Here is a 25,705-nt window from a genome sequence, read left to right as displayed (position 1 = left end):
AGTCAGTGATTTTCCTGTCTTTTCGATATATAAAATAAGAGGGTACAAATAGTGCTTCGTTGGTTACCTCAGCAGTTAACCATGTTTCTGTTATGCACACAATACCATAGTCGCACGTTGAAAGACTATTAGCGAAACTTGTTCGTCTGTTTAGATCTAGCAGGCTTCGACCATTGACGGTGAGTACTTCAGAGCTTCTATGTAGTCATTCTTTACTCGTTTGACTTTCTTCATTGACGTTTGGAATGATAACCCAAATGTCGCCTTCTTTCTTCTCGAGTTTAAGATGCCGAATACGTAGCAAATTTGAATCTATTCCGCTAGTGATCAGTTCTCGCCTTTTCATTAAAGCTTTGTTTTCTTTTTTTGCGTCCTCGGGTAGCAATTCAGGACTGATATAAATTGATCTATCGTTGTACAAATTGATCTATCGTTGTACTTAGAGTCTTTCAAGCGGCTGACTGATTTCAGGATACGATCTCTACTAAGTTTGCTCTCTTTATGAATAAGGATTACTCTTTCTCTTTTGTTTTTAGAATTGTATTTTCCAAGTCTCACAAGTTTGGTAATTTTTCTGTCCTTGATGTTTAGGTGCTCTAATATTTGCTCTACATGGCAGAGGTCCTCTTGCATTCTGTCAGCAGCCTCCTTGGATTTTGACTCATTAATACCCCTAATTCTAATTTCGAGAGTTTTTTTGATTGAAAGTCTGCGGTTTGTACACTACTTTTCCGGCGTTGTTTGCTCCAACAACACTTGCGTAAGATTCATTTGGGTTTTTGAGACTTTTGATCTCCTTTTGCATGTTATCCAGAGATATGTTAGTTTGCTCTATACTGTACGCAGTTTGAGATTTTTTCGTGGAGTTCAAGTTTGTCATTCAGAGCTGTATTATCAGTTGATTCCATTTTTAGAGTCGTGTTGCCTTTTTCCCCACGCATTCATTACAAATGTGGAGTAAGTTTTTCTCATATTTGATTAGGACGTCGATACAACTTTTATCGATACCAGTACTCTGGTTTTAGGCACAAAGTTTTATGACAGTGAACGCAACAAAATTTGTGTTTTTTGATTTTGCTAGAGTAAGTTGCACCACTGTTTCGTGTTTTTTGTTCGTTTGCTTTGCTGTTTTTACTTTTAGGGACTGGCGTATTTTCATTGGTTTTTGTCATTATTGAAACGATTTCGCTTTCAAATAATGCCTCGAAAATTTAGTCTTTGTCTCTGTGTAACCTGAAGGTCACTGCGAGCAAAGTATCCCTGCGAGAAGGTCACTGCAAGCAAAACAAACACAAAAAAGTTTTCTTTGTCTCCATGGAGCCGGAAGGTCACTGCGAGCAGAGAAAGAAAAGGGAAAACAAACACTTTGACTATACACTGAAGGAACCACAATGGCAAAATCCGGAACTGTGGCACTCAATCGTTCGTTCGTTACCTTTTCGTCGTAACTCTGGGTCGTACAATTTGTAAAGGATGTTATCTTTGAGCAAATTTTTTAGATTGTTGATTCCGTTTTCGTTCAAGTGCACTTCGTCTCTGACTTTTCGACACCTTTTGCTTTTGAGATAGTGGTTGGAGCTACGAAATTTCCAGCTGACGTCCGTCTTTTGTTTGAGTAAATCGTTTAAGGATTGAGCTCTTGCAAAATTTTCACAACGCGGGGGTATTCCGATGACAAATACTTTTTTCGCAAGTTGTAAATTTATTTTCTAACTCAACAAGATCTTTTGCAATTTCTTTTATGTCAGCTTCCGAATCGTCAGATCCGTTATATAGAACAATGTGTATTTATCTCTAGCTGGAATAAATTTGTAGAAGTGTTGGATTTGTCCACCAGGGAGAGAGAGGATATTGAAGTTCCCAAATTCTAATTCCCGAGCTTGCGAATCGGCTATAAGTAGGTGGCTTGTGGGTGCAGGTTTGAATATATGATACCTCATTCGTTACATACAAAGCTTGTCTCTAAAACCTTCCCATTGGAAGTCTCCAGTACAAGGCCATTCATTCAAATTTTGAAAAGACACTATTTAATAAGTTTTTTCATATTGTTGTGTTAGAGAATTTACGTCAACTATCGTTGAGGCTGACAGGAGTGAGTGATAGGCCCCAGTCGTTAATTTTTTTTAAATATCCATTGATTTCTGCAGTTCTCACATTGATTTGATAATTCGGTTTTTTTAGTCCAATTGTTTCAAAAACGCTTAAATATTCTGTGCTACTCAGTCTCACACCAGCGTAGTATATCATCTATACTTACAGTTACAATTCACACGATCCCAAAAAAATGATACACCGGACTACTTGTTTTTGAACCAGTGTCATTTGTTTTTGAAACTTACATTTGTCTGTGCAAATTGCCGTGCTAATCCTAGATTATAATTGCGGGGCATATTTCCCCAGTGACACATCCACGAAGTAATAAAAATAATACTAAACATACGTGCCATATTCACGTACGGTTTGTCGCGTAATAGTAAGGAAGAGTCAATGGGTCTTTCCCATTATAGCCCCCCCCCCCCCATTATGGTATATTTACAATAATGGGGGGAGGGCTATAGGTTATCTAACCTATAAGCTGGGGGTCTATAATGGGAAAGACCCGAGTCAATACCGGAAAAGATCAAATGCCACTTAAATTAGAAGGATTTAGGTTTTTATTTTGCGTGGAAAAATGGTGCCGCCGGACTAAAATATCACGGGTGTTCACGAGACTTGATTCACAAAAACACGGAAAGGCAAACACTAAGCTTCAGAAATAACTATGACTGCAATCTATCGGCAGAATCAAAAATGCCTGGCTCATCTTACCTCCGAAAATAATCAGACGAGTGCCTTCCACGACAAAACCATATGCTGCACAACCCGGTGGAATCTCCCCTCTGACTGCAGGAACAAACCATTGGTTCGAAACTATAACAGGAAGAGAACTTTAGATATGGCATTAAACAGCGTAGTTACAAAAAAAATATACCAGTGTTATAAACGTGTAATTCATCGACTATTCCTTCGTTTCCACCGCCAAAAACAATCATAAGTTCTTTAATTGCAACAGCTCTATGTCCATGACGCGGTCGAGGTTGAGGGCCGGTCGCACTCGCAACCCTTCTCCATTTTAAGCTTCTGGGCGTGTCAACTGTCATTTTAGCATTTACATCAGCCTGAAAAATCTTTAAACGTAACAGGCTTTTAAAGTAAGGCCAGTAAAGCGTTTGCTACTTGCAAGTACATAAGCTAATTTAATCCGATTACAAATCACGCAGGAAATAAAAAAAAAGTTAGCAAGCACGAAGAGGGACACACAAATCGACTTGAGTAAAACCTCCCGGATGTCAAAAATAATGTCAACTAGTTTACTACAATTACCACTGTGTTATTAAACCAGAAACAACTCTTGAATATCTCATGTAAGCTTTTCACCTAAGGGGAAATATATTAATAAAGAATTGCTGAAAATCTTGACTTCTAAGCATCGCAGAAAAAATGCGGCGGAAAAAAGACCAGGAAAAATTCGAACAATTCAACTGCTATCGTGCATGTGGCATCTGAATATTCTAAATATCATGCCTAATTAGGCTAATAATTAGCCTAATTGTTATGATAAACTTATTAAATACTCTCCGGTCTTATGGCACAAAAGAAACGAAAATCCCAGTTTTTCGAATGCCGGCGTGGCTGTGGCGTATGGACTCAAGTTTCGATACCGGACAACCAACTGCAGCAAAAACAGTCAAATCCATTCTATTATTGACCAGGCTATTGACCGAGCAATAATTCCAAGAGACATTCTGAATACTACCCGTGTAGGCGGCCCAGACAAAAATAAATTGATGAAATTGACACTCTTCTCAATTAAATTGTAATGATCCGTTATAAAAAAAACGCAAAGAAAGTCTAAAATCTCGAAAAGCCTGCTGGCATATACACAAACTCAGATTTAACAAGATAACAACTCGAAAAACAAAAACTACGAATGGGAGCACATGAAAAGCGACAATCTCAACCAGACTTCAAACGCGTGATCACGAGAGATCAAATTGTCTCTACTCGAAACGATTCAATGAATCACAGTCAGCACATTGAATAACAGAGCTGTTTCTTTACAGGACATTCATTCAAACAATTGCAAACATTTTCTTCAGACGTTAACATTGAATGGAAAGTTGCTCTTGTTTGAACTCAATTGTTCACAATTAGCAGTTGTTCGAAAAACAAGACAATAAAAATGATAAGTAAAAATTTCACAATCAAAAACTCTAATTGTTGATGATTTATATTTCGCGAAAATATCTGAATTAGATGTTAATCTAACTAATTGGTTAATACTTTATCAGTTGCATATTCTACATGTCGAAAAAGCGTACAAAAAATCAATCATTTACTTGTTTGTTGCCTTTAGTGTTTTTAACCTGGTGGCTCTACATTTGTTTCACTATATACTTTTTTTCAAATGTTTTTCTACTGATTATTTTTTCTGATATTCAACTGAGGAGCTGATTTATGTTTAAAATTGATTGACAATGCTTGTAGTTTATCATCTTTAAACTGATAGCAGACTGTGTTGTGATTTTTTTATCGTTTTTATTTTTCTGTCTTAGACAGGTTACGTCAACTATCGCTGGGGCTGACGGGAGTGAATGGTACGTCCCAGTTGTTAAAATCAGAAAATCATCCATTGATTTCTGCAGATGCGGCAATCGCAATAAAATTGCAACGTACATAATATTTTTTCCACGAGTTTCCACATTGATTTGATAGTTCGGTTTTCCTGTTCCAAACGTTTCAGCAACGCTTAAATTGTTTTCCAATTTGGTAACTAGTTGGCAAGTTTTAAACAGAAATTCATCACTAGACTTTTTTGAGTTTTCCTCAACAGAATTTCATTTGATCGTCCATCTTGTTTTGGTAGGATGTTTGAATCTTTTCCGTTTGTGGCCCCCCGTACGTTATCCAACCCCCATTTACGGAGTACGCGTTACGTAGCAAATCATTATGCAAAAAGATTGCACGTGCGTAGGGAGTGTGCAAATAATATGCACCCACTAAGCTGGGGGGCAAACGTGGAAAAGATATGGATGTGTTGTAAATGTTGTTTTTTCTTGCAATTAAAAGCGTTCAACAAAAGTTGCAATCAAGTGCTCTACAGAAATTGCATAAAAATAGAGCTTCGCAAAACTGATAGTCGGCAGACTTTCTTCCTCTCAGATTAAACAAAATCTTTTCACGAAGAATTTTTACGACTCCTGTTGCAATATTCTTTGCTACTCAGTGTCACACCGGCGTAGTGTCTTATCAACTATGACTACAGTAACAATTCATTTTAGCATCTATATCAGCCTGAAAAATCTTTAAAGGTAACCGTCTGTTAAAGTAAGACCAGTAAAGCGTATGCCACTTGCAATTACCTAAGCTAATTTGATCCGATTACAAATCTCGCTGGACATAAAAAAGAGCAGTTTTCAGTACAAACAGGAACACTCAAATTGACTTGTCAGAAAAAACCTTCGGGATGTCAAAACCTTCGGGATATCAAACATAAGACCAACGAGTTTACTACAATTACCAATGTAATAAAAATCTAGTAACAATTCTTGAGTATCCTATGGAAGTTTTTCAACTAAGGTGAGTATAATTTACTACAATTACCATTGTAATATAAATCTAGTAACAACTCTTGAGTATTGCATGAAAACTTTCAAATAAGGTGAGTATAATTTGATAACGAAATATTAAAAATGTTGGCTTCGTTACATGTGAAAAAACAGAGTTTTCCCCAGTTTTATCCCCGAAAAATTTTCACAAAAAATTCGAAAACTTCAACGGTTAACGTGCATGTTGCATCTGAATAATATAAATATCAGGCCTTATTAGGCCTAATAATAAGCCTAATTGTTGTGATAAAATTAATAAAGAGTCTCCGGTGTTACGGCCCAGAAGAAAAAAAAATTGCAGCTTGTCGAATGCTTGAGTGGCTGTGACGTATAGACTCAAGTTTGCACTTCAGACGACCCACTGCAAAAAACTACAATCAAATCCATTTTGTTGCGGTCTCTGCACCAAACCAAAAGTATCAAAATTCGACCCGATCCTCACGACGTTAAAAAAGCTACAAAATCAATTAACTGAATTAATAAAAGATCGTCAAAAAACTCAGTCAACAAACATGGACGTCAACAAAATAGTCGGAGAAAAAAAGGATCTCCGAGAAACGATCGAGTGGGAATCTGATCAATCTATGAACAAATAATATTACGCAAACAACCTTACAGAAATAAAAACAAAGCAGAAACTGCAAAGTAACATTGAACAACACATAGTGATATCCGGGAGCCTCCAAACAAGTACCAACCGAGACTTTTCAAAAAAAAGTAGAAAATTGACCGAACAACCATATCAAGCGACATTCTGAATACTACCCCTGTAGGCGGTCCAGACAAAAATAAATTGATAATGTTGACACTCTCCTCAATTAAATTGAAATGATCCTTACAAAAAATGCAAAGACTCTCTGTAACCTCAAAAAGCTAGCTGGCATATACACAAACTCAGATTTAACAAGATAACAACAACTAGAAAATCAAATATTACGATTGGAAGCACATGAAAAGCGACAATCTCAACCAGACTACAACGCGTGATCAAGAGAGACCAAATTGTCTCTACTCCTCAAAATGATTCAATGAATTACAATCAGCCCATTGAATAATAGAACTGTTTCTTTACAAGACGTTCGAAAACATAACAGGAAAAAAAACGCTTGCTGCCAAGAATGCAAAACTGCTTTTTGTTTATGAGTTCGTAGCTTCAGACTTAATTTCTATTGATGTTTGAGCTAATCAAAAGGTTTGATTTTGACTAACAGTAAAATTATATTTTACAGAAATCCTTTAAATGGTTAGAATTTTTTGTTTAAATTGATGCAAAATACAATTCAAAATAAAGTCCGCCAGTTAATTCAGGTTTACATCGTTTATCCCAGCCAAATTCCTCATATAGGGGAAAGTTATAACCAGAACAGCAAAAAAATTGAAATAAAACAGAATAGCTTTGTCGCCAACAATGCAGCTGACTTCTCAAATTAAGCTTGTTTGACTTTATAAGACACTTCCTCCAGTTTTAAAAAATGGGTTGAATCTTCAAATTACAGAAACCACCCTCCTGAAGTAAAAAAAAACACACACGGAACCTAAGTATTTCAGTTTTGTTTTTTTTTGTCTCACAACTTCAAATTTTTTATTTAGACGTTAACTTTTATTGGAATGTTTTTTGTTTGATTTCAATTGTTCATAGTTAGCAATTGTTCATAGAACAAGACAAAACAAATTGATAAGTCAAAACTTCACTACCAAAAATTCTACCTTTTGATGGTTTATCGATATTCTAAAACAAATTTTGAGAGAACATTCGAAGTAGATGTTAGAAAAACCTATTGGTAAATACTTCATCAGTTGCATATTCTACCTTTGCGAAAAACTTACAAAAAATCGGTCAATTATTTTGTTTGTTGCATCTAGCTTTTTTAACTTGATAATTTAACTTTTATTTCACTCTGTATTTATTGCAGTTTTTCCCATCTTCAACTGAGGAGATGATTTATGATTAAAATTAATTGACAATGCTTGGGGTTCATAATCTTTTAAATAATAGCAGACTGTGTTGTCATTCTTTGACGTTTTCATATTGTTGTGCTAGAGATTTCACGTCAACTATCGTTGAAGGTGACGAGAGCGAGTGATAGTCCCAGTTGTTAAAATGAAAAAAATATCACTCGAATTCTGCAGTTTTGGCAATCGCAATAGAGTTGCAACTCACAGGCATTGTCTTCAAAAAATGTTTTTTTTCCACGAATTTCCATATTAATTTGATAATTCGTTTCTAGTCCAATCGTTTTGAAAACACTTAGATAATTGTCCAATTCGGTCACTAGTCGGCAAATTTTACACAGAAATTCATTTCTAGCATTTTTGTTTTTGAGTTTTACTCAACAAATTTCTTTTTGATCGTCCACCTTGTTTTGGTAGGATGTTTAGATATTTGAGCGCCCCGTACGTTATGCACCCCCATTTAAGGAGTACGCGTTACGTAGTAAATCATTTTGCAAGAAATTGGCACGAGCGTCCGGTGGGGGTGCAAATAATATGCACCCACTAAGCTAGGGGCACAAATGGAAATGATCCGGATGTTTTGTGAATGTTGATTAAATTGACAATTAATAGTATATCGCTCAACAAACGTTGTAATCAAGTGCTCTACAAAAATTGCCTCCAATTGAGTTGTTCGAAATTGATTGTCGGCAGAGCTTCTTCCTCTCAGAACAAAAAAAAATCTTTTGACGAAAAACTTTTACGACTCCTGTTGCATTAGTCTGTGCTAATCAGTCTCACACCGGCGTAGTATATTATCATGTATAACTACAATTCCAATTCATTTTAGCATATACATCAGCTTGAAAAAACTTTAAACGTAACCGTCTGTTAAGGTAAGACCTGTGAAGCGTATGCTACTTGCAATTACGTGAGCTAATTTCATCCGATTGCAAATCACGCTGGATATTAAAAAAGCAGCCTTCAGTACGAACATTGACTTGTTTATAATTTTCCGGTTGTCAAAAATAGGATGAACGAGTTTACAATTACCACTGTAGTATATATCTAGTAACAACTCTTGAGTACCGCATGGAAGCTTTTGCACTAAGAGGGTATAAATTAATATAGAATTGCTAAAAATGTTGACTTCGTTACATCAAAGAAAACAGGCGGGGAAAAAACCGGGAAAAATTCAAAAACTTCAACAACTGACGTGCATTTTGTAACGTGCATAATTGTTGCGATAAAACTATTAAATAGTCTCCGGTCTTTTGGCACAGAAGAGAGAAAAATCCTCGTTCGTCAAATGCTTGCGTGGTTACGGTGTATGGACTCAACAATTTACACCTGACAACCAACCGCAGAAAACGAAAACAAATCCATTCTGTTGCGGTTTCTGCAGCAAAACAACTATATCAACATTCAACACAATCCTCACGACGTTACAAAAGTTAAAAAATCATGTAACTGAATTAACAGAAAAATTGCCAATTAACTCAATCAACAATCAAAGACCTCAGGAAAATGATCGGAGAAAACAAGCATTTCTTAAAATTGATCATGTGGAAATCTGATCAATCTATGAACAAAAATTCCTATGGAAACATCCTTGCAGGAACAAAATCAGCCGAGAAACTGCAACGTCATATTGAGCAAAACATAGTGATATCCTGGTGCCCCCAACATGTACCGATCGAGATTTTTCAAAAAAATTTGATGCTATAATTTGTAATCCTAACTCAGTTTCCTATGTGTTGATAAGGCATTGAATAACAGAACTGGTTCTTTAAAGGGAATTCGAAAACATAACAGGAAAAAAACTTGCTGCAAAGAAGGAAAAATGTTTTTAGTTTTTCAGTTCGAAACTTTAGACTTGAATACTCTTGATGTTTGAGCTGATCAAAAGTTTTCATTTCGACTTGCAGTCCAATTCTATTCTACAGATGTCCTTTTAAGATTTTTTTGTCTAAATTGTTGCAAAATAGTGGTAAAAATCAAGTCCCCCAGTTGATAAAAGGTTACTTAGGCTATGCTAGCCAAATTGCTCAACTATGGGGAACTTATAACAAGAGCAGGATAAAAATCTGAGAAAAAAAACAAAAATAATATCGTCGCCAACCTTGCAGCTGCCTTCTCGCAATATGCTTGTTTGACTTTGTAACGCACTTCCTACAGTTGTTCCTCAAATTGGTTGAATCTTCAAATTACAGAAACCAACCTCCTGAAGTAAATAAGAGACATAGAACTTCAGTATTTCAGTTTTGTATTTTTCTTTAAAAAACTTTAATCCTTTGTTTAAACAACCTCAAACTTTTTCTTCCGACGTTCACATTGAATGGAAAGTTTGTTTTGTTTGAAATCATTCGTTCATAATTGGCAAATATTCGACGAATAAGACCAAAGAAACTGATAAGTCAAAACTTAACAATCAAAAACCCTAGTTATTGACAATTTATTGACATTTTAAAACATCTTCATAGAAAACATTTGAACTAGATGTTGGTCGAACTCAATGATGAATACATCATCAGTTGCATATTTAACATCAGTCGTTTATTTTTTTGTTGCTACTAGCTTTTGTCTTGATGGCTTTACTTCTATTTCCTATGTAGTAATTTTCTGCAGTTTTTTCTACTGTTTGTTCTTTCTGATCTTCAACTGAGGAGCTGATTTTTGTTTAAAATTAAATGACAATGCTTGGGTTTTATTATCCTTAAAGTGATAGCAGACTGTGTTGTGATTTTTCATATTGTTGTTTTTTTGAATTTACGTCAGCTATCGTTGAGGCTGACAGGAGTGAGTGATAAGTCCCAGTCGTTAAAATCAAAAAAGAATCCATTGATTTCTGCAGTTGTGACAATCGTAATTGTTGCCACGTGCAGTTTTTGTCCTCTCAAAATCTTATGTCCACGAATTTCCAACTTAGTTTGTTAATTTGGTTTTTTAGTCCAATCGTTTCAGAGACGCTTAAAAAATTTTTCAAACAGGTCACTAGTCGGCAATTTTTAAACAGAAATTTAATTCTAGCCTTTTCTGTTCGAGTTTTCCTCAGCAAATTTTTATTTGATCGTCCATCGCGTTTTGTAGGACTTATGGATCTTTTCCGTTTGTGCCCCTCCCAGTAAGTTATGCACCCTCATTTACGGTGCAAGTGTCATTACCTAGTAAATCATTATGTTAAAATATTGCATGCGTGTCGGGGGGGGGGGGGGGGAGCAAATAAATTGCACCGATTAAGCTGGGGGTCACAAACGGAAAAGATGTGGATGTTTTGTTACTGTTTTTTTAGCAATTAATAGCATATCGTTCAACAAAGTTGCAATCAAGTGCTCTAAAAAATGCCTCAAATTGAGTTTTGCGAAACCGCTAGTCGAAAGAGCTTCTTCCTCTCAGAAAGAAAAATTTTTGACTTTAACTTCTACGACTCATTTTGCGATATTCTGTGCTACTCAGTCTCACACCAGCGTAGTATAATATCATTTATACTTTCATTTACAATTCACACGATCCAAAAAAACACACCGGATTATTTGTTTTTGAATTAGTTTCATTTGATTTTGAAACTTACATTTGTCTGTGCAAATTGCCGTGCCAATCCTGGATTATAATTGCGTTCAGGCGTTATAGGCGTTTTAGATTTTTTTCTCCAAGTAGCACATTCACGAAATAAAAATTTTAATAATAATAATAATAATAATATTAATAAAAATAATAATAATAATAATAATAATAGTAATAATAATAATAATATTAATAATAACAATAATACGCGCCTTGTTCACGTACTGATATGTCGCGTAATAGCAAAGAAGAGTCACTAACAGAAAAGTTGCAATGCCATGATGCCACTTAAATTAGAAGGATTTAGGATTTTATTATGCGTTGAAAAAAGGTGCCACTGGACTGAATTATCATGGGTGCTCAAAAGAATTATTTCACAAAAACACTGAAAAGCAAACACTGACTAAGCCTCTGAAATAACTATGATAGCAATCTAACCGCAGAATCAAAAATATCTCGCTCATCTTACCTCCAAAAATAAACAGACGAGTGCCTTCAAGGACAAAACCATATGAGGCACAACACGGTTGAATCTCCCCTCTGACTGCAGGAACAAACGATTGGTTCGAAAATATAACAGGAAGAGAAATTTAGATGAAACACTACATAGAATAGTTACAAAAAACATACCAGTGTTGTAAACGTGTAATTCATCGACTACTCCTTCGTTTTCACCGCCAAAAACAATCATAAGGTCTTTAATTGCAACAGCTCTATGTTTATGACACGGTTGAGGTTAAGGGCCGGTTGCGTTCGCAACCCTTCTCCTTTTTAGGCTTCTGGGCGTGTTGACTGTCATTTTATCAATTACATCAGCCTGAAAGATCTTTAACCGTAACCGTCTGTTAAAGTGAGACCCGTAAAGCTACTTGCAATGATTTAAGCTGATTTCATCTGATTACAAAGCACGCCGGATATAAGAAAAGAGCAGTTATCAGCGCGAACAGGGACTCCCAAATTGATATGACTGAAACTTTCGGGATGTCAAAAATAATGTCAACGAGTTTACTACTATTACCACTGTGGTATAAATCTAGTAACAACTCTTGAGTATCGCATGGCAGCTTTTTAATCTTTTCAACCACCGGGAGTATATTTTATTAACGAATTGCTGAAAATATTTACTTCGTTACTTCACAGGAAAAAAGCAGGGAAAAACTGGGAAAAATTCGAAAACTTCAACGACTAACGTGCATGTTGCATCTGAATAATCTAAATATCAGGCCTGGTTAGGCCTAAAAATGAGCCTAATTTTTGTGATAAACTTATTAAATAAAATTTGTTCTTATGGCACAGAAGGAAGAAAAATCCCAGTTCGTCGAAAACTCGCGTGGCTGTGGCGTATAGGATGAACTTTGGATACCAGACAACCAACTGCAGAAATAACAGACAAATCCATTCTGTTGCAGTTTCTGCAGCAACTCAACTATATCAAAATTCGACACAATCTTCACGACCTTGCAAGAGCTTCAAAATCAATTAATTGAATTATTAAAAGCAAGCAAACAAGCTTCTCCGAGAAACGTTCGAGTAGATACAAACATAGTGAAACAAAACATATTGATATCCGGGAGCACCCAACAAGTAGAGACTGGGATTTTTCAAAAATTATGGAAATTTTGAAAGCTTTTGATCGCACTACTACTTCAAAAGACCTTCTGAATACTAACCGTTTAGGTAGCCCAGACAAAAGAAATCAGATAAAAGCGACATTCTCCTCAATTAAAATGAAATGGTACACTCTAAAAGATGCAAAGGGTCTCCGCAACCTCGAACAGCTAGCTGGCCTATACATAAACCCAGATTGAACAAGATAACCACAACTCCAAAACAAAAACTACGAAAGGAAGCACGTGAAAATCGACAATCTTAACCAGACTACACATGTGAGCAAGAGAGGTGAAATATTCTCTACCCCTTGAAGAAATTCTGCGGATCGCAATCAACACAACCATTGTTTGGGATACAACAATCCTCTTATAATATTGCAATGGAACACAGAAATTACTGAGAACAACTCAGTCGGAAGCCTGAAGTTTGGATACCGAACAAACAACTGCAGAAAAAACAGTCAAATCCATTTTGTTGCGGTTTCTACAGCAAAACAACTATATCGTTGGATGAGCTCCAAAATCAATTAACTGAATTTTTAAAAGCAAAAAAACAAGCTTCTCGGAGAAACGGTCGAGTGGATACAAACATATTGAAACAAAACATAGTGATATCCGGGAGCCCCCAACAAGTAGAGACTGGGACTTTTCAAAAATATGGAAATTTTGCAAGCCCTTGATCGAAATTTTACATCAAAAGACATTCTGAATACTACCCGTATAGGCAGCCCAGACAAAAAATAACAGATAAAGGTAATATTCTCCTCAATTAAAATGAAATTTTTCACTATAAAAGATGCAAAGAGTTTCCGCAACCTCGAACAACTAGCTGGTCTATAAATAGACCCGAATTGAACAAGATTACAACAACTCCAAAACCAAAAACTACGAACAGATGCACAAGAAAATCGACATTCTTAACCAGACTGCATACACGTGATCAAAAGAGGTCAAATATTCTCTACCCCTTGAAGAAATTCAGTGGACCGCAATCAACACAAACAATGACTTGGAAACAACAATACTCTTATAATATTGCAATGGAACACAGAAGTTACTGAGAAAAACTCGATCGGAAGATTGAATTTAGATACCGGACAACCAACTGCAGGAAAAATCGTCAAACACATTCTGTTGCGGCTTCTCCAGCAAAACAACTATATCAAAATTCGACACAATCCTCACGACGTTGCAGGAGCTCCAAAATCAATTAACTGAATTATTAAAAGCAAGAAAACAAGCTTCTCTCGAGAGACGATCGAGTGGATACAAACATAGTGAAACAGAACATAGTGATATCCGGGAGCCCCCAACAAGTAGAGACTGGGACTTTTCAAAAACTATGGAAACTTTGCAAGCCTGTGATCGAACTATTACTCTAAAACATATTCTGAATACTACCCGTTTAGCTATCACAGGCAAAAATTAACAGATAAAAGTGACATTCTCCTCAACAAAAATGAATTGATACACTATGAAAGATGCAAAGAGTCTCCGCACCTGATACACTATGAAAGATGCAAAGAGTCTCCGCAACCTCGAACAGCTAGCTGGTCTATACATAAATCCAAATTGAACAAGATAACCACAACTCCAAAACAAAAAATTACGAATGAAAGCTTGTGAAAATTTACAATCTTAACCAGACTACATACACGTGATCAAGAGAGGTCAAATGGTCTGTACCCTTTGAGGAAATTTAGCGGATTGCAATCAACACAACCAATGACTGGGAAACAACAATCCTCTTAAAATATTGCGATGGAACACAGAATTTACTGAGAACAACTCTATTGGAAGCCGAACTAGACTGACATGACATTAATTTCATAAATTTTTCATTGAACGCAATCAAGAAAGAAGATTGGCTTAAAGGTGGAATATCGCCCAGGTTGAGGTGCCATCCGGAAGTGACCTCTGATCAGACCGTGCCAGACGAAAGTAACCTCTGATCAGACCATCCCAGACGAAGATGACCTCTGATCAGACTAATGTGCGCTCAAAACACCGTGTGCGCTGAATGTGCGCTCAAAGTGGTCTCTGATCATACCATTCCCATCCGGAACTGATCTCTGATCAGACCCAATTCAGACCATTGCCAGACGATTGTTCAACCATGGACCAGACGAAACCCAGACCATTGTCCAGACGATTGTGCGCGTCAGATGACCTCTGATCAGACTATCCCCAGACGAAAAATGCCATTGATCAGACCATCTTCCCAAGATTTTCTGACCACCTCCAGACCATTGTCCAGACGATTGTGCAACCATGGCCCAGACGATTGTGCGCGTCAGATGACCTCTGATCAGACTATCCCCAGACCAAAAATGCCATTGATCAGACCATCTTCCAAAGATTTTCTGACCACCTCCAGACGATTGTCCAGACGATTGTGCAACCATGGACCAGACGAATCCCAGGCCATTGTCCAGACGATTGTGCGCGTCAGATGACCTCTGATCAGACTATCCCCAGACGAAAAATGACATTGATCAGACCATCTTCCCAAGATTTTCTGACCACCTCCAGACCATTGTCCAGACGATTGTGCAACCATCGCCCAGACGATTGTGCGCGTCAGATGACCTCTGATCAGACTATCCCCAGACCAAAAATGCCATTGATCAGACCATCTTCCAAAGATTTTCTGACCACCTCCAGACCATTGTCCAGACGATTTTGCAACCATGGCCCCCACTAAACCCAGACCATTTTCCCGACAGTTGTTAAGTCATATGATCTCCAATCAGACTATCCCAAAGGAAAAATGCCACTATTCAGCCACGTTTCTAGGAGAAATTTGATCGGGTCAAGGGGCAAGTTTAATGTGAACCAAATTGTTAACCCAGACTTACAATAGTATTTAGAGATATGCGGAGAATTCATATATTTTACCTCATTTACCATTTTAAAAAAGGGTTCTGAATGTTCTTTTACATTTATTACTGAATATATTGTGAAAAAAAATTAATGAATGAATATATGTTAAGAAAATCTATGGTTACATGGATTTAAAATGAACTATCATTTTTTCTTTTTATATTCTTTTAACTTCTTCTTCACAAATAGATGTTCTTTATGTGAATTTTGTCGTTTCTTCAAGTTTATTTTAATCATCGTAATGCTTATTGTTCAATGTATCTATTTTAGTGAACTGCTTTTTCATACATATGACTGTTTCTTCATGAAAGCTCAAGAAGTATTCAAGTTTATTTTATTTTTACCTAATTTCACTTTCAAAAATGAAAAAAAAAACGCGTCAAGGAGTTGCTTAAAGTAAACCGAATTGATTCCCCAGACTACCATAAATATGAAACTTTTTAAACAATCAGAGTGGTCTGCCTAACTGATATATATGAATAATCATCCCGGAAAAAGAATAAAAAAACAAGAACTACATTCAAGTTTTTAAGCATTTTCGGCTTCCAAATTTTTTCCAACAATATACGTGTTCCTTGTTAACTGATACGCACAAAACGCTAGTTTCAACGCCAAATCAGACATATAACACAAATCAACTAAATTTTAAATCGGAATAACTTTTAAAACTTAACTAATTTGTTTTGTTAAGTTTAAACATTTTTTAACGTCTTGAGCATCCTTTTGCTATGAATCTTTGACTATTGCAAACTTTTTTTGACAAAATATTACTAATTGCATCTTTTTGATAATTCTGCATAAAGTTTCTATTGTTTCTCCAAATCGAGTTGATGGTCAGATCATAAAAAGGACACATTGTAAAATTTTAGTAAATACTTCTTTTTGGTTTTTGTAGTTCTTCTTTAGACACTAACGCCATCGGACTATATCAAATATAAAACAAGTTTTTCTCGAAAACAAAATATCTTTTTGCTGACGATTTGATGTAAAAATGCTTCAGAAACAGCCCCTGATATTGATCAAAATAATGAAATTTTTTCAAAAATTTTCAAAAAGTAATTTGTTTCAATTACTCCTACTCAAGTTTCAGAAAAAGTCTAAGAAGAGAGGACGTACTATCAATCAAAAAGAACTTTATTTGATAAGAAACGAAAAAAAATGTAAAAAGAGAATTGAAAAGCTTATGATGCAAATTGTTTTGAATAACGGCAATTAGTAGTCATCTTTTTCTTAAATCGTTCACCAATATTTTCTTAAGTAAGCTTTGTTTATTGGAGTTTTTATAAAGAAAATTTAGCCTTTTGGATAGATCCCACGATGAAAAAAAACGTTGTAGTTTTAACAATTTTCCTGTAGTAAGAATCTTCTGTATTGCTAATAACAGCTGCAAAGTTTTCAAAATTTTGGTCATTTATAAAAATTTCTTCCTCTAATAATTTTTCAATTAGAAAGAGATGAGACGCGTATTATAGCTCATTTTCTTGCATTTTTAACGTTCTTTTTGAACATATATATATACATATGTATATTAATTACTTTTTTTTAGTTTGAACGTAATATTTTGTAAAGAGTAACTTTTATCAACAAAAAGTACGGTTGTTTCAAGAATCTTTCACTAATAACTTTTTTTTCAGGCAATCTTTTGCAAAGTTTTTATAACCAAAATTTAGCATTTCTATTGGTTCTTACAATGCAACACAAAAATAATGTAGTTCTCTCCATTTTTGTCCCGTAGAAAGCCTCTGTAGTATGCAAATTTTTCGAAATTTTGGTCATATTTAAAAACTCTTCCTTCAATAATTTTTCAATTAGAAAGAGTTGAGACGTGTCTTATATCTCATTTTCTTGCATTTTTAACGTACTTTTTGAATATATGTATATTAAATACTTTTTTTTCAGTTTGAACCAAATATTCTGTAAAAGAGTAACTTTTGTCAACAAAAATTACGGTTTTTTCAAGAATCTTTCACTAATAACTTTTTGTTCAGGCAATGTTTTGCAAAGTTTTTATAACCAAAATTTAGCATTTCTATTGGTTCTCACAATACAAAACAAAAATAATGTAGTTCTCTCCATTTTCGTGCCCTAAGAAGCCTCTGTAGTGCTACAAAGAGCTGCAAATTTTGCTAAATTTTGGTCATTTTCAAAGTTTCTTTCTTCAATAACTTTCAGGTTTTTGTGAGTTAAGACGCGTACTATAGCTTATTTTCTTGCATTTTTAACGGTCTTTCTGAATATATATATATTCAATATGTTAAAACTAGTTTCAAAGGGAATTTTTAACTTTTTTCAAGGGGTAGTCATTTTGACCAAATTCCGGTGTCTGGGGCTAAAATCGTCAAGATGAAAACCTTGTTAAAGTGCTATATTTTTATATGGCATCCAAGCCCGGTTCATCTTGAGTTCAGAACACTAATTTTTATCAATTTTTGTTCAGTAGTTTCGGAGAAATAGCCTTTTTTGTGAGTTTCACAATTTTGGTAACGTGTCCTTAAATTCGGGCTTATACGTGGACTAATACATATGAAATTGCCGAAACGCAACTATTTATAACAGAAACTTTATAGCTGTTTTTAATGATATTCCCGGCCTCGAAAATAGATTCCGTTCAGTTAGTTGAACTCGCCTTATCAAGAGCTTTTCAACGATATATATTTGATACCACTTAAAATTTGGTCCTCCTTCGTCCTAGATCACCTGCGTTCGCCTTGTGAAATATTCGAAGCTGTCCGCAGTTTGCCACAGTTCACATGCTCATTAGGTGGACAGCAGAGGGGTATGAAGACAGCGAAGACAGTACACTGGTGACTCCGAACAGAGGAGGTATAAATAAACATGAAATGAAATAAGAAGTTCAGATTGTGTATAGCATCAGTTTATCAGTTTCGGATTAGTGGGGGTGGAGGAAATTAGCATCAACTAAGGGTAGTTGAGCAGCGAAAGAGCAGGTGAGCAGCCAGAGGGTAGTTGCGCAGCCAGTTAGTGCGCGCAGTAGAAGCAGTGAGGGTAGAAGCATGGGTTCTTGTAGTCAAATACACCTGTTTCAGAGCAGAATGGAGGTTCTATTCGCAGAAGAACGTGAATATAAGTTTGAGGAAACCACCCGAAGTGATGAAGTGATAAGCCCTGGAGGCATAAAGAAGCAATTAATGTTAAAACGCATGAAAGAGCGCGAAGAAGAGAAAGCAACTAGCAAGTTCTTGCGTACTCCCCCGAAACCCAAAGACGAAAAGTACGCCCTATCTTTCAAGTTTCAAAAGTATGTTGGAAACTGCTTGCCAGGCGAGGCTCAGGACAAAATTTTCAATCTTTTCGAGGGAACAACGGATGTTAAATTGGGTAGATTGAGGCCCAACGATAAGCAAAACGACAAGACAAAGTACCGATATAACGGGTGGATCAATTTTTTTTCTGTTGGTGATTGTCATAGAGCTATGGAGGCTATACGAAACAACGAAGAAAAAACGAATGGGATGCAGATAGTGAAGATTGGAAAAGTGCGCGAACTGGTATGTGAGTTTTCAAAAAAGAAGAAAGAGCAGAAGAGAGTGCAACCAGCGAGTTGCTATAACGGCGATGGAACCAAACAACTGGTCAGAATGGTTAAATTTTCAAAGAAACCAGCGAAGAATGACAAACCCATTGTCAAGCCGCACCCAAATTTTTAGATTTGATCAGAAATTTGTTAGTTTGTTTTGATAGTTGGAATTTGATGATGTTTGGAATTTGTTGATGTTTGGAATTTGATTCATTGAAATTTGCCCTAAATGACAGCTTTCACCACGGTTTATCTTTTTCTAGATTTACGATTTATGATGTTTATATTCAATTTTTGAGGCCAGTCTGCAGGGGAAACCCTAGATTACCAACAGACTGGCCTATAGGAAAATTATCAAATCGTCTTTCTCATATGTTCGTATTTCAATCGGAAATATCCACTTATTCGCTTTTTCTATTTTCAAAAATATAGAAATTTTATCGGGTCAAGGAGTTGTTCAAATCAAACCAAACTTGGTATGCAGTATTCCCTGTGTATGTAGAATCTAGAACAAAAAGAATTTTTGCTATAGCTTGCCTAGGAAAAAAGTTAGTTTTGCAATCGGAAATATCGAGTTATTCGCTTATTTTATTTTCAAAAATATAGAAATTTTATCGGGTCAAGGAGTTGTTCAAATCAAACCAAACTTGGTATGCGGTATTCCCTGTGTATGTAGAATCTAGAACAAAAAGAATTTTTGCTAGAGCTTGCCTAGGAAAAAAGTTAGTTTTGCAATCGGAAATTTGCGAATATTTCGAATATTTAATTTCAAAAATAGGTCTTTTTCATCGGGTCAAGGAGTTGTTCAAATCAAACCAAACTCGGTATGGAGTATCCCGTGTGTACCTAAAGTCTAGAACAAAAAAAGTTTTTGCTATAGCTTGCCTAGGAAAAAAGTTAGTTTTGCAATCGGAAATTTGCGAATAATTCGAATATTTAATTTCAAAAATAGGTCTTTTCATCGGGTCAAGGAGTTGTTCAAATCAAACCAAACTCGGTATGGAGTATCCCGTGTGTACCTAGAGTCTAGAACAAAAAGAGTTTTTGCTATAGCTTGTCTAGAAAAAAAGTTCGTATTTCAATCGGAAATATCCAGTTATTCGCTTATTATATTTTCAAAAATATAGAAATTTTCATCGGGTCAAGGAGTTGTTCAAATCAAACCAAACTCGGTATGGAGTATCCCGTATGTACCTAGAGTCTAGAACAAAAAGAGTTTTTGCTATAGCTTGTCTAGAAAAAAGTTCGTATTTCAATCGGAAATATCCAGTTATTCGCTTATTATATTTTCAAAAATATAGAAATTTTTATCGGGTCAAGGAGTTGTTCAAATCTAAACAAACTGGGTATGGAGTATCCCCTGTGTACCTAGAGTCTAGAACAAAAAGAATTTTTGCTATAGCTTGCCTAGGAAAAAAGTTAGTTTTGCAATCGGAAATTTGCGAATAATTCGAATATTTAATTTCAAAAATAGGTCTTTTTCATCGGGTCAAGGAGTTGTTCAAATCAAACCAAACTCGGTATGGAGTATCCCGTGTGTACCTAGAGTCTAGAACAAAAAGAATTTTTGCTATAGCTTGCCTAGGAAAAAAGTTCGTATTTCAATCGGAAATATCCAGTTATTCGCTTATTTTATTTTAAATAATTTTAAAAAATAGGTCTTTTTGATTAGGTCTTAGAGCTGCCCAAAGTGAACCAAACTCGGTATGCAGTTTTCCATGGGTATCTAGATGGTAAAACAAAAAGAATTGTTGCTATAGCTTGCCTAGGAAAAAAGTTAGTTTTGCAATCGGAAATATCGAGTTATTCGCTTATTTTTTTTTCAAAAATATAGAAATTTTATCGGGTCAAGGAGTTGTTCAAATCTAACCAAACTGGGTATGGAGTATCCCGTGTGTACCTAGAGTCTAGAACAAAAAGAATTTTTGCTATAGCTTGCCTAGGAAAAAAGTTCGTATTTCAATCGGAAATATCCAGTTATTCGCTTATTTTATTTTAAATAATTTTAAAAAATAGGTCTTTTTGATTAGGTCTTAGAGTTGTCCAAAGTGAACCAAACTCGGTATGGAGTTTTCCATGGGTATCTAGATGGTAAAACAAAAAGAATTGTTGCTATAGCTTGCCTAGGAAAAAAGTTAGTTTTGCAATCGGAATTTTGCGAATAATTCGAATATTTAATTTCAAAAATAGGTCTTTTTCATCGGGTCAAGGAGTTGTTCAAATCAAACCAAACTCGGTATGGAGTATCCCGTGTGAACTTAGAGTCTAGAACAAAAAGAATTTTTGCTATAGCTTGCCTAGGAAAAAAGTTAGTTTCGCAATCGGAAATATCGAGTTATTCGCTTATTTTATTTTCAAAAATATAGAAATTTTATCGGGTCAAGGAGTTGTTCAAATCAAACCAAACTTGGTATGCAGTATTCCCTGTGTATGTAGAATCTAGAACAAAAAGAATTTTTGCTATAGCTTGCCTAGGAAAAAAGTTAGTTTTGCAATCGGAAATTTGCGAATAATTCGAATATTTAATTTCAAAAATAGGTCTTTTTCATCGGGTCAAGGAGTTGTTCAAATCAAACCAAACTCGGTATGGAGTATCCCGTGTGTACCTAAAGTCTAGAACAAAAAGAGTTTTTGCTATAGCTTGTCTAGAAAAAAAGTTCGTATTTCAATCGGAAATATCCAGTTATTCGCTTATTATATTTTCAAAAATATAGAAATTTTCATCGGGTCAAGGAGTTTTTCAAATCAAACCAAACTCGGTATGAAGTATCCCGTGTGTACCTAGAGTCTAGAACAAAAAGAGTTTTTGCTATAGCTTGCCTAGGAAAAAAGTTAGTTTTGCAATCGGAAATTTGCGAATAATTCGAATATTTAATTTCAAAAATAGGTCTTTTTCATCGGGTCAAGGAGTTGTTCAAATCAAACCAAACTCGGTATGGAGTATCCCGTGTGTACCTAAAGTCTAGAACAAAAAGAGTTTTTGCTATAGCTTGTCTAGAAAAAAAGTTCGTATTTCAATCGGAAATATCCAGTTATTCGCTTATTATATTTTCAAAAATATAGAAATTTTCATCGGGTCAAGGAGTTTTTCAAATCAAACCAAACTCGGTATGAAGTATCCCGTGTGTACCTAGAGTCTAGAACAAAAAGAGTTTTTGCTATAGCTTGCCTAGGAAAAAAGTTAGTTTTGCAATCGGAAATTTGCGAATAATTCGAATATTTAATTTCAAAAATAGGTCTTTTTCATCGGGTCAAGGAGTTGTTCAAATCAAACCAAACTCGGTATGGAGTATCCCGTGTGTACCTAAAGTCTGGAACAAAAAGAGTTTTTGCTATAGCTTGTCTAGAAAAAAAGTTCGTATTTCAATCGGAAATATCCAGTTATTCGCTTATTATATTTTCAAAAATATAGAAATTTTCATCGGGTCAAGGAGTTTTTCAAATCAAACCAAACTCGGTATGAAGTATCCCGTGTGTACCTAGAGTCTAGAACAAAAAGAGTTTTTGCTATAGCTTGTCTAGAAAAAAAGTTCGTATTTCAATCGGAAATATCCAGTTATTCGCTTATTATATTTTCAAAAATATAGAAATTTTCATCGGGTCAAGGAGTTTTTCAAATCAAACCAAACTCGGTATGAAGTATCCCGTGTGTACCTAGAGTCTAGAACAAAAAGAGTTTTTGCTATAGCTTGTCTAGAAAAAAAGTTCGTATTTCAATCGGAAATATCCAGTTATTCGCTTATTATATTTTCAAAAATATAGAAATTTTCATCGGGTCAAGGAGTTTTTCAAATCAAACCAAACTCGGTATGAAGTATCCCGTGTGTACCTAGAGTCTAGAACAAAAAGAGTTTTTGCTATAGCTTGTCTAGAAAAAAAGTTCGTATTTCAATCGGAAATATCCAGTTATTCGCTTATTATATTTTCAAAAATATAGAAATTTTCATCGGGTCAAGGAGTTGTTCAAATCAAACCAAACTCGGTATGGAGTATCCCGTGTGTACCTAAAGTCTAGAACAAAAAGAGTTTTTGCTATAGCTTGTCTAGAAAAAAAGTTCGTATTTCAATCGGAAATATCCAGTTATTCGCTTATTATATTTTCAAAAATATAGAAATTTTCATCGGGTCAAGAAGTTGTTCAAATCAAACCAAACTCGGTATGGAGTATCCCGTGTGTACCTAAAGTCTAGAACAAAAAGAGTTTTTGCTATAGCTTGTCTAGAAAAAAAGTTCGTATTTCAATCGGAAATATCCAGTTATTCGCTTATTATATTTTCAAAAATATAGAAATTTTCATCGGGTCAAGGAGTTTTTCAAATCAAACCAAACTCGGTATGAAGTATCCCGTGTGTACCTAGAGTCTAGAACAAAAAGAATTTTTGCTATAGCTTGCCTAGGAAAAAAGTTCGTATTTCAATCGGAAATATCCAGTTATTCGCTTATTTTATTTTAAATAATTTTAAAAAATAGGTCTTTTTGATTAGGTCTTAGAGTTGTCCAAAGTGAACCAAACTCGGTATGGAGTTTTCCATGGGTATCTAGATGGTAAAACAAAAAGAATTGTTGCTATAGCTTGCCTAGGAAAAAAGTTAGTTTTGCAATCGGAATTTTGCGAATAATTCGAATATTTAATTTCAAAAATAGGTCTTTTTCATCGGGTCAAGGAGTTGTTCAAATCAAACCAAACTCGGTATGGAGTATCCCGTGTGAACTTAGAGTCTAGAACAAAAAGAATTTTTGCTATAGCTTGCCTAGGAAAAAAGTTAGTTTCGCAATCGGAAATATCGAGTTATTCGCTTATTTTATTTTCAAAAATATAGAAATTTTATCGGGTCAAGGAGTTGTTCAAATCAAACCAAACTTGGTATGCAGTATTCCCTGTGTATGTAGAATCTAGAACAAAAAGAATTTTTGCTATAGCTTGCCTAGGAAAAAAGTTAGTTTTGCAATCGGAAATTTGCGAATAATTCGAATATTTAATTTCAAAAATAGGTCTTTTTCATCGGGTCAAGGAGTTGTTCAAATCAAACCAAACTCGGTATGGAGTATCCCGTGTGTACCTAAAGTCTAGAACAAAAAGAGTTTTTGCTATAGCTTGTCTAGAAAAAAAGTTCGTATTTCAATCGGAAATATCCAGTTATTCGCTTATTATATTTTCAAAAATATAGAAATTTTCATCGGGTCAAGGAGTTTTTCAAATCAAACCAAACTCGGTATGAAGTATCCCGTGTGTACCTAGAGTCTAGAACAAAAAGAGTTTTTGCTATAGCTTGTCTAAAAAAAAGTTCGTATTTCAATCGGAAATATCCAGTTATTCGCTTATTATATTTTCAAAAATATAGAAATTTTCATCGGGTCAAGGAGTTGTTCAAATCAAACCAAACTCGGTATGGAGTATCCCGTATGTACCTAGAGTCTAGAACAAAAAGAGTTTTTGCTATAGCTTGTCTAGAAAAAAGTTCGTATTTCAATCGGAAATATCCAGTTATTCGCTTATTATATTTTCAAAAATATAGAAATTTTTATCGGGTCAAGGAGTTGTTCAAATCTAAACAAACTGGGTATGGAGTATCCCCTGTGTACCTAGAGACTAGAACAAAAAGAATTTTTGCTATAGCTTGCCTAGGAAAAAAGTTAGTTTTGCAATCGGAAATTTGCGAATAATTCGAATATTTAATTTCAAAAATAGGTCTTTTTCATCGGGTCAAGGAGTTGTTCAAATCAAACCAAACTCGGTATGGAGTATCCCGTGTGTACCTAGAGTCTAGAACAAAAAGAATTTTTGCTATAGCTTGCCTAGGAAAAAAGTTCGTATTTCAATCGGAAATATCCAGTTATTCGCTTATTTTATTTTAAATAATTTTAAAAAATAGGTCTTTTTGATTAGGTCTTAGAGTTGCCCAAAGTGAACCAAACTCGGTATGCAGTTTTCCATGGGTATCTAGATGGTAAAACAAAAAGAATTGTTGCTATAGCTTGCCTAGGAAAAAAGTTAGTTTTGCAATCGGAAATATCGAGTTATTCGCTTATTTTTTTTTTCAAAAATATAGAAATTTTATCGGGTCAAGGAGTTGTTCAAATCTAACCAAACTGGGTATGGAGTATCCCGTGTGTACCTAGAGTCTAGAACAAAAAGAATTTTTGCTATAGCTTGCCTAGGAAAAAAGTTCGTATTTCAATCAGAAATATCCAGTTATTCGCTTATTTTATTTTAAATAATTTTAAAAAATAGGTCTTTTTGATTAGGTCTTAGAGTTGTCCAAAGTGAACCAAACTCGGTATGGAGTTTTCCATGGGTATCTAGATGGTAAAACAAAAAGAATTGTTGCTATAGCTTGCCTAGGAAAAAAGTTAGTTTTGCAATCGGAATTTTGCGAATAATTCGAATATTTAATTTCAAAAATAGGTCTTTTTCATCGGGTCAAGGAGTTGTTCAAATCAAACCAAACTCGGTATGGAGTATCCCGTGTGAACTTAGAGTCTAGAACAAAAAGAATTTTTGCTATAGCTTGCCTAGGAAAAAAGTTCGT

At 35.1% G+C, this 25,705-nt stretch overlaps 3 protein-coding genes across 3 annotated transcripts in view; 1 reads left to right on the top strand and 2 right to left on the bottom strand.

The window, feature by feature from the left end:
* The window catches only part of LOC142353409 (host cell factor-like), a 46,892-nt gene extending 43,652 nt beyond the window's left edge, over positions 1 to 3,240 (bottom strand). Inside the window, exons 1-2 of the mRNA XM_075405641.1 lie at positions 2,972 to 3,240; positions 2,809 to 2,910 (exon numbers count right to left, since the gene is read on the bottom strand). Coding sequence (XP_075261756.1) covers positions 2,809 to 2,910; positions 2,972 to 3,140 — 271 coding nt within the window. The 5' untranslated portion in view covers positions 3,141 to 3,240. The remainder of the gene's footprint in view (positions 1 to 2,808; positions 2,911 to 2,971) is intronic.
* LOC142353110 (uncharacterized) overlaps positions 1 to 25,705 on the bottom strand; it is a 576,000-nt gene that overhangs the window by 229,888 nt on the left and 320,407 nt on the right. The gene's annotated exons all lie outside the window — the stretch shown is intronic.
* LOC142353263 (large ribosomal subunit protein mL46-like) overlaps positions 12,401 to 25,705 on the top strand; it is a 222,247-nt gene continuing 208,942 nt past the window's right edge. Inside the window, exon 1 of the mRNA XM_075405494.1 lies at positions 12,401 to 12,419. The gene's annotated coding sequence lies outside the window, so the exon portion shown is untranslated. The remainder of the gene's footprint in view (positions 12,420 to 25,705) is intronic.

Source organism: Convolutriloba macropyga, chromosome 14 (assembly GCF_964194025.1).
Source record: "Convolutriloba macropyga chromosome 14, txConMacr16.3, whole genome shotgun sequence".
NCBI lineage: Eukaryota > Metazoa > Xenacoelomorpha > Acoela > Convolutidae > Convolutriloba > Convolutriloba macropyga.
The sequence above is the reverse complement of the archived record's forward strand: the minus strand, read 5'-3'. Positions and strand labels throughout refer to the sequence as shown.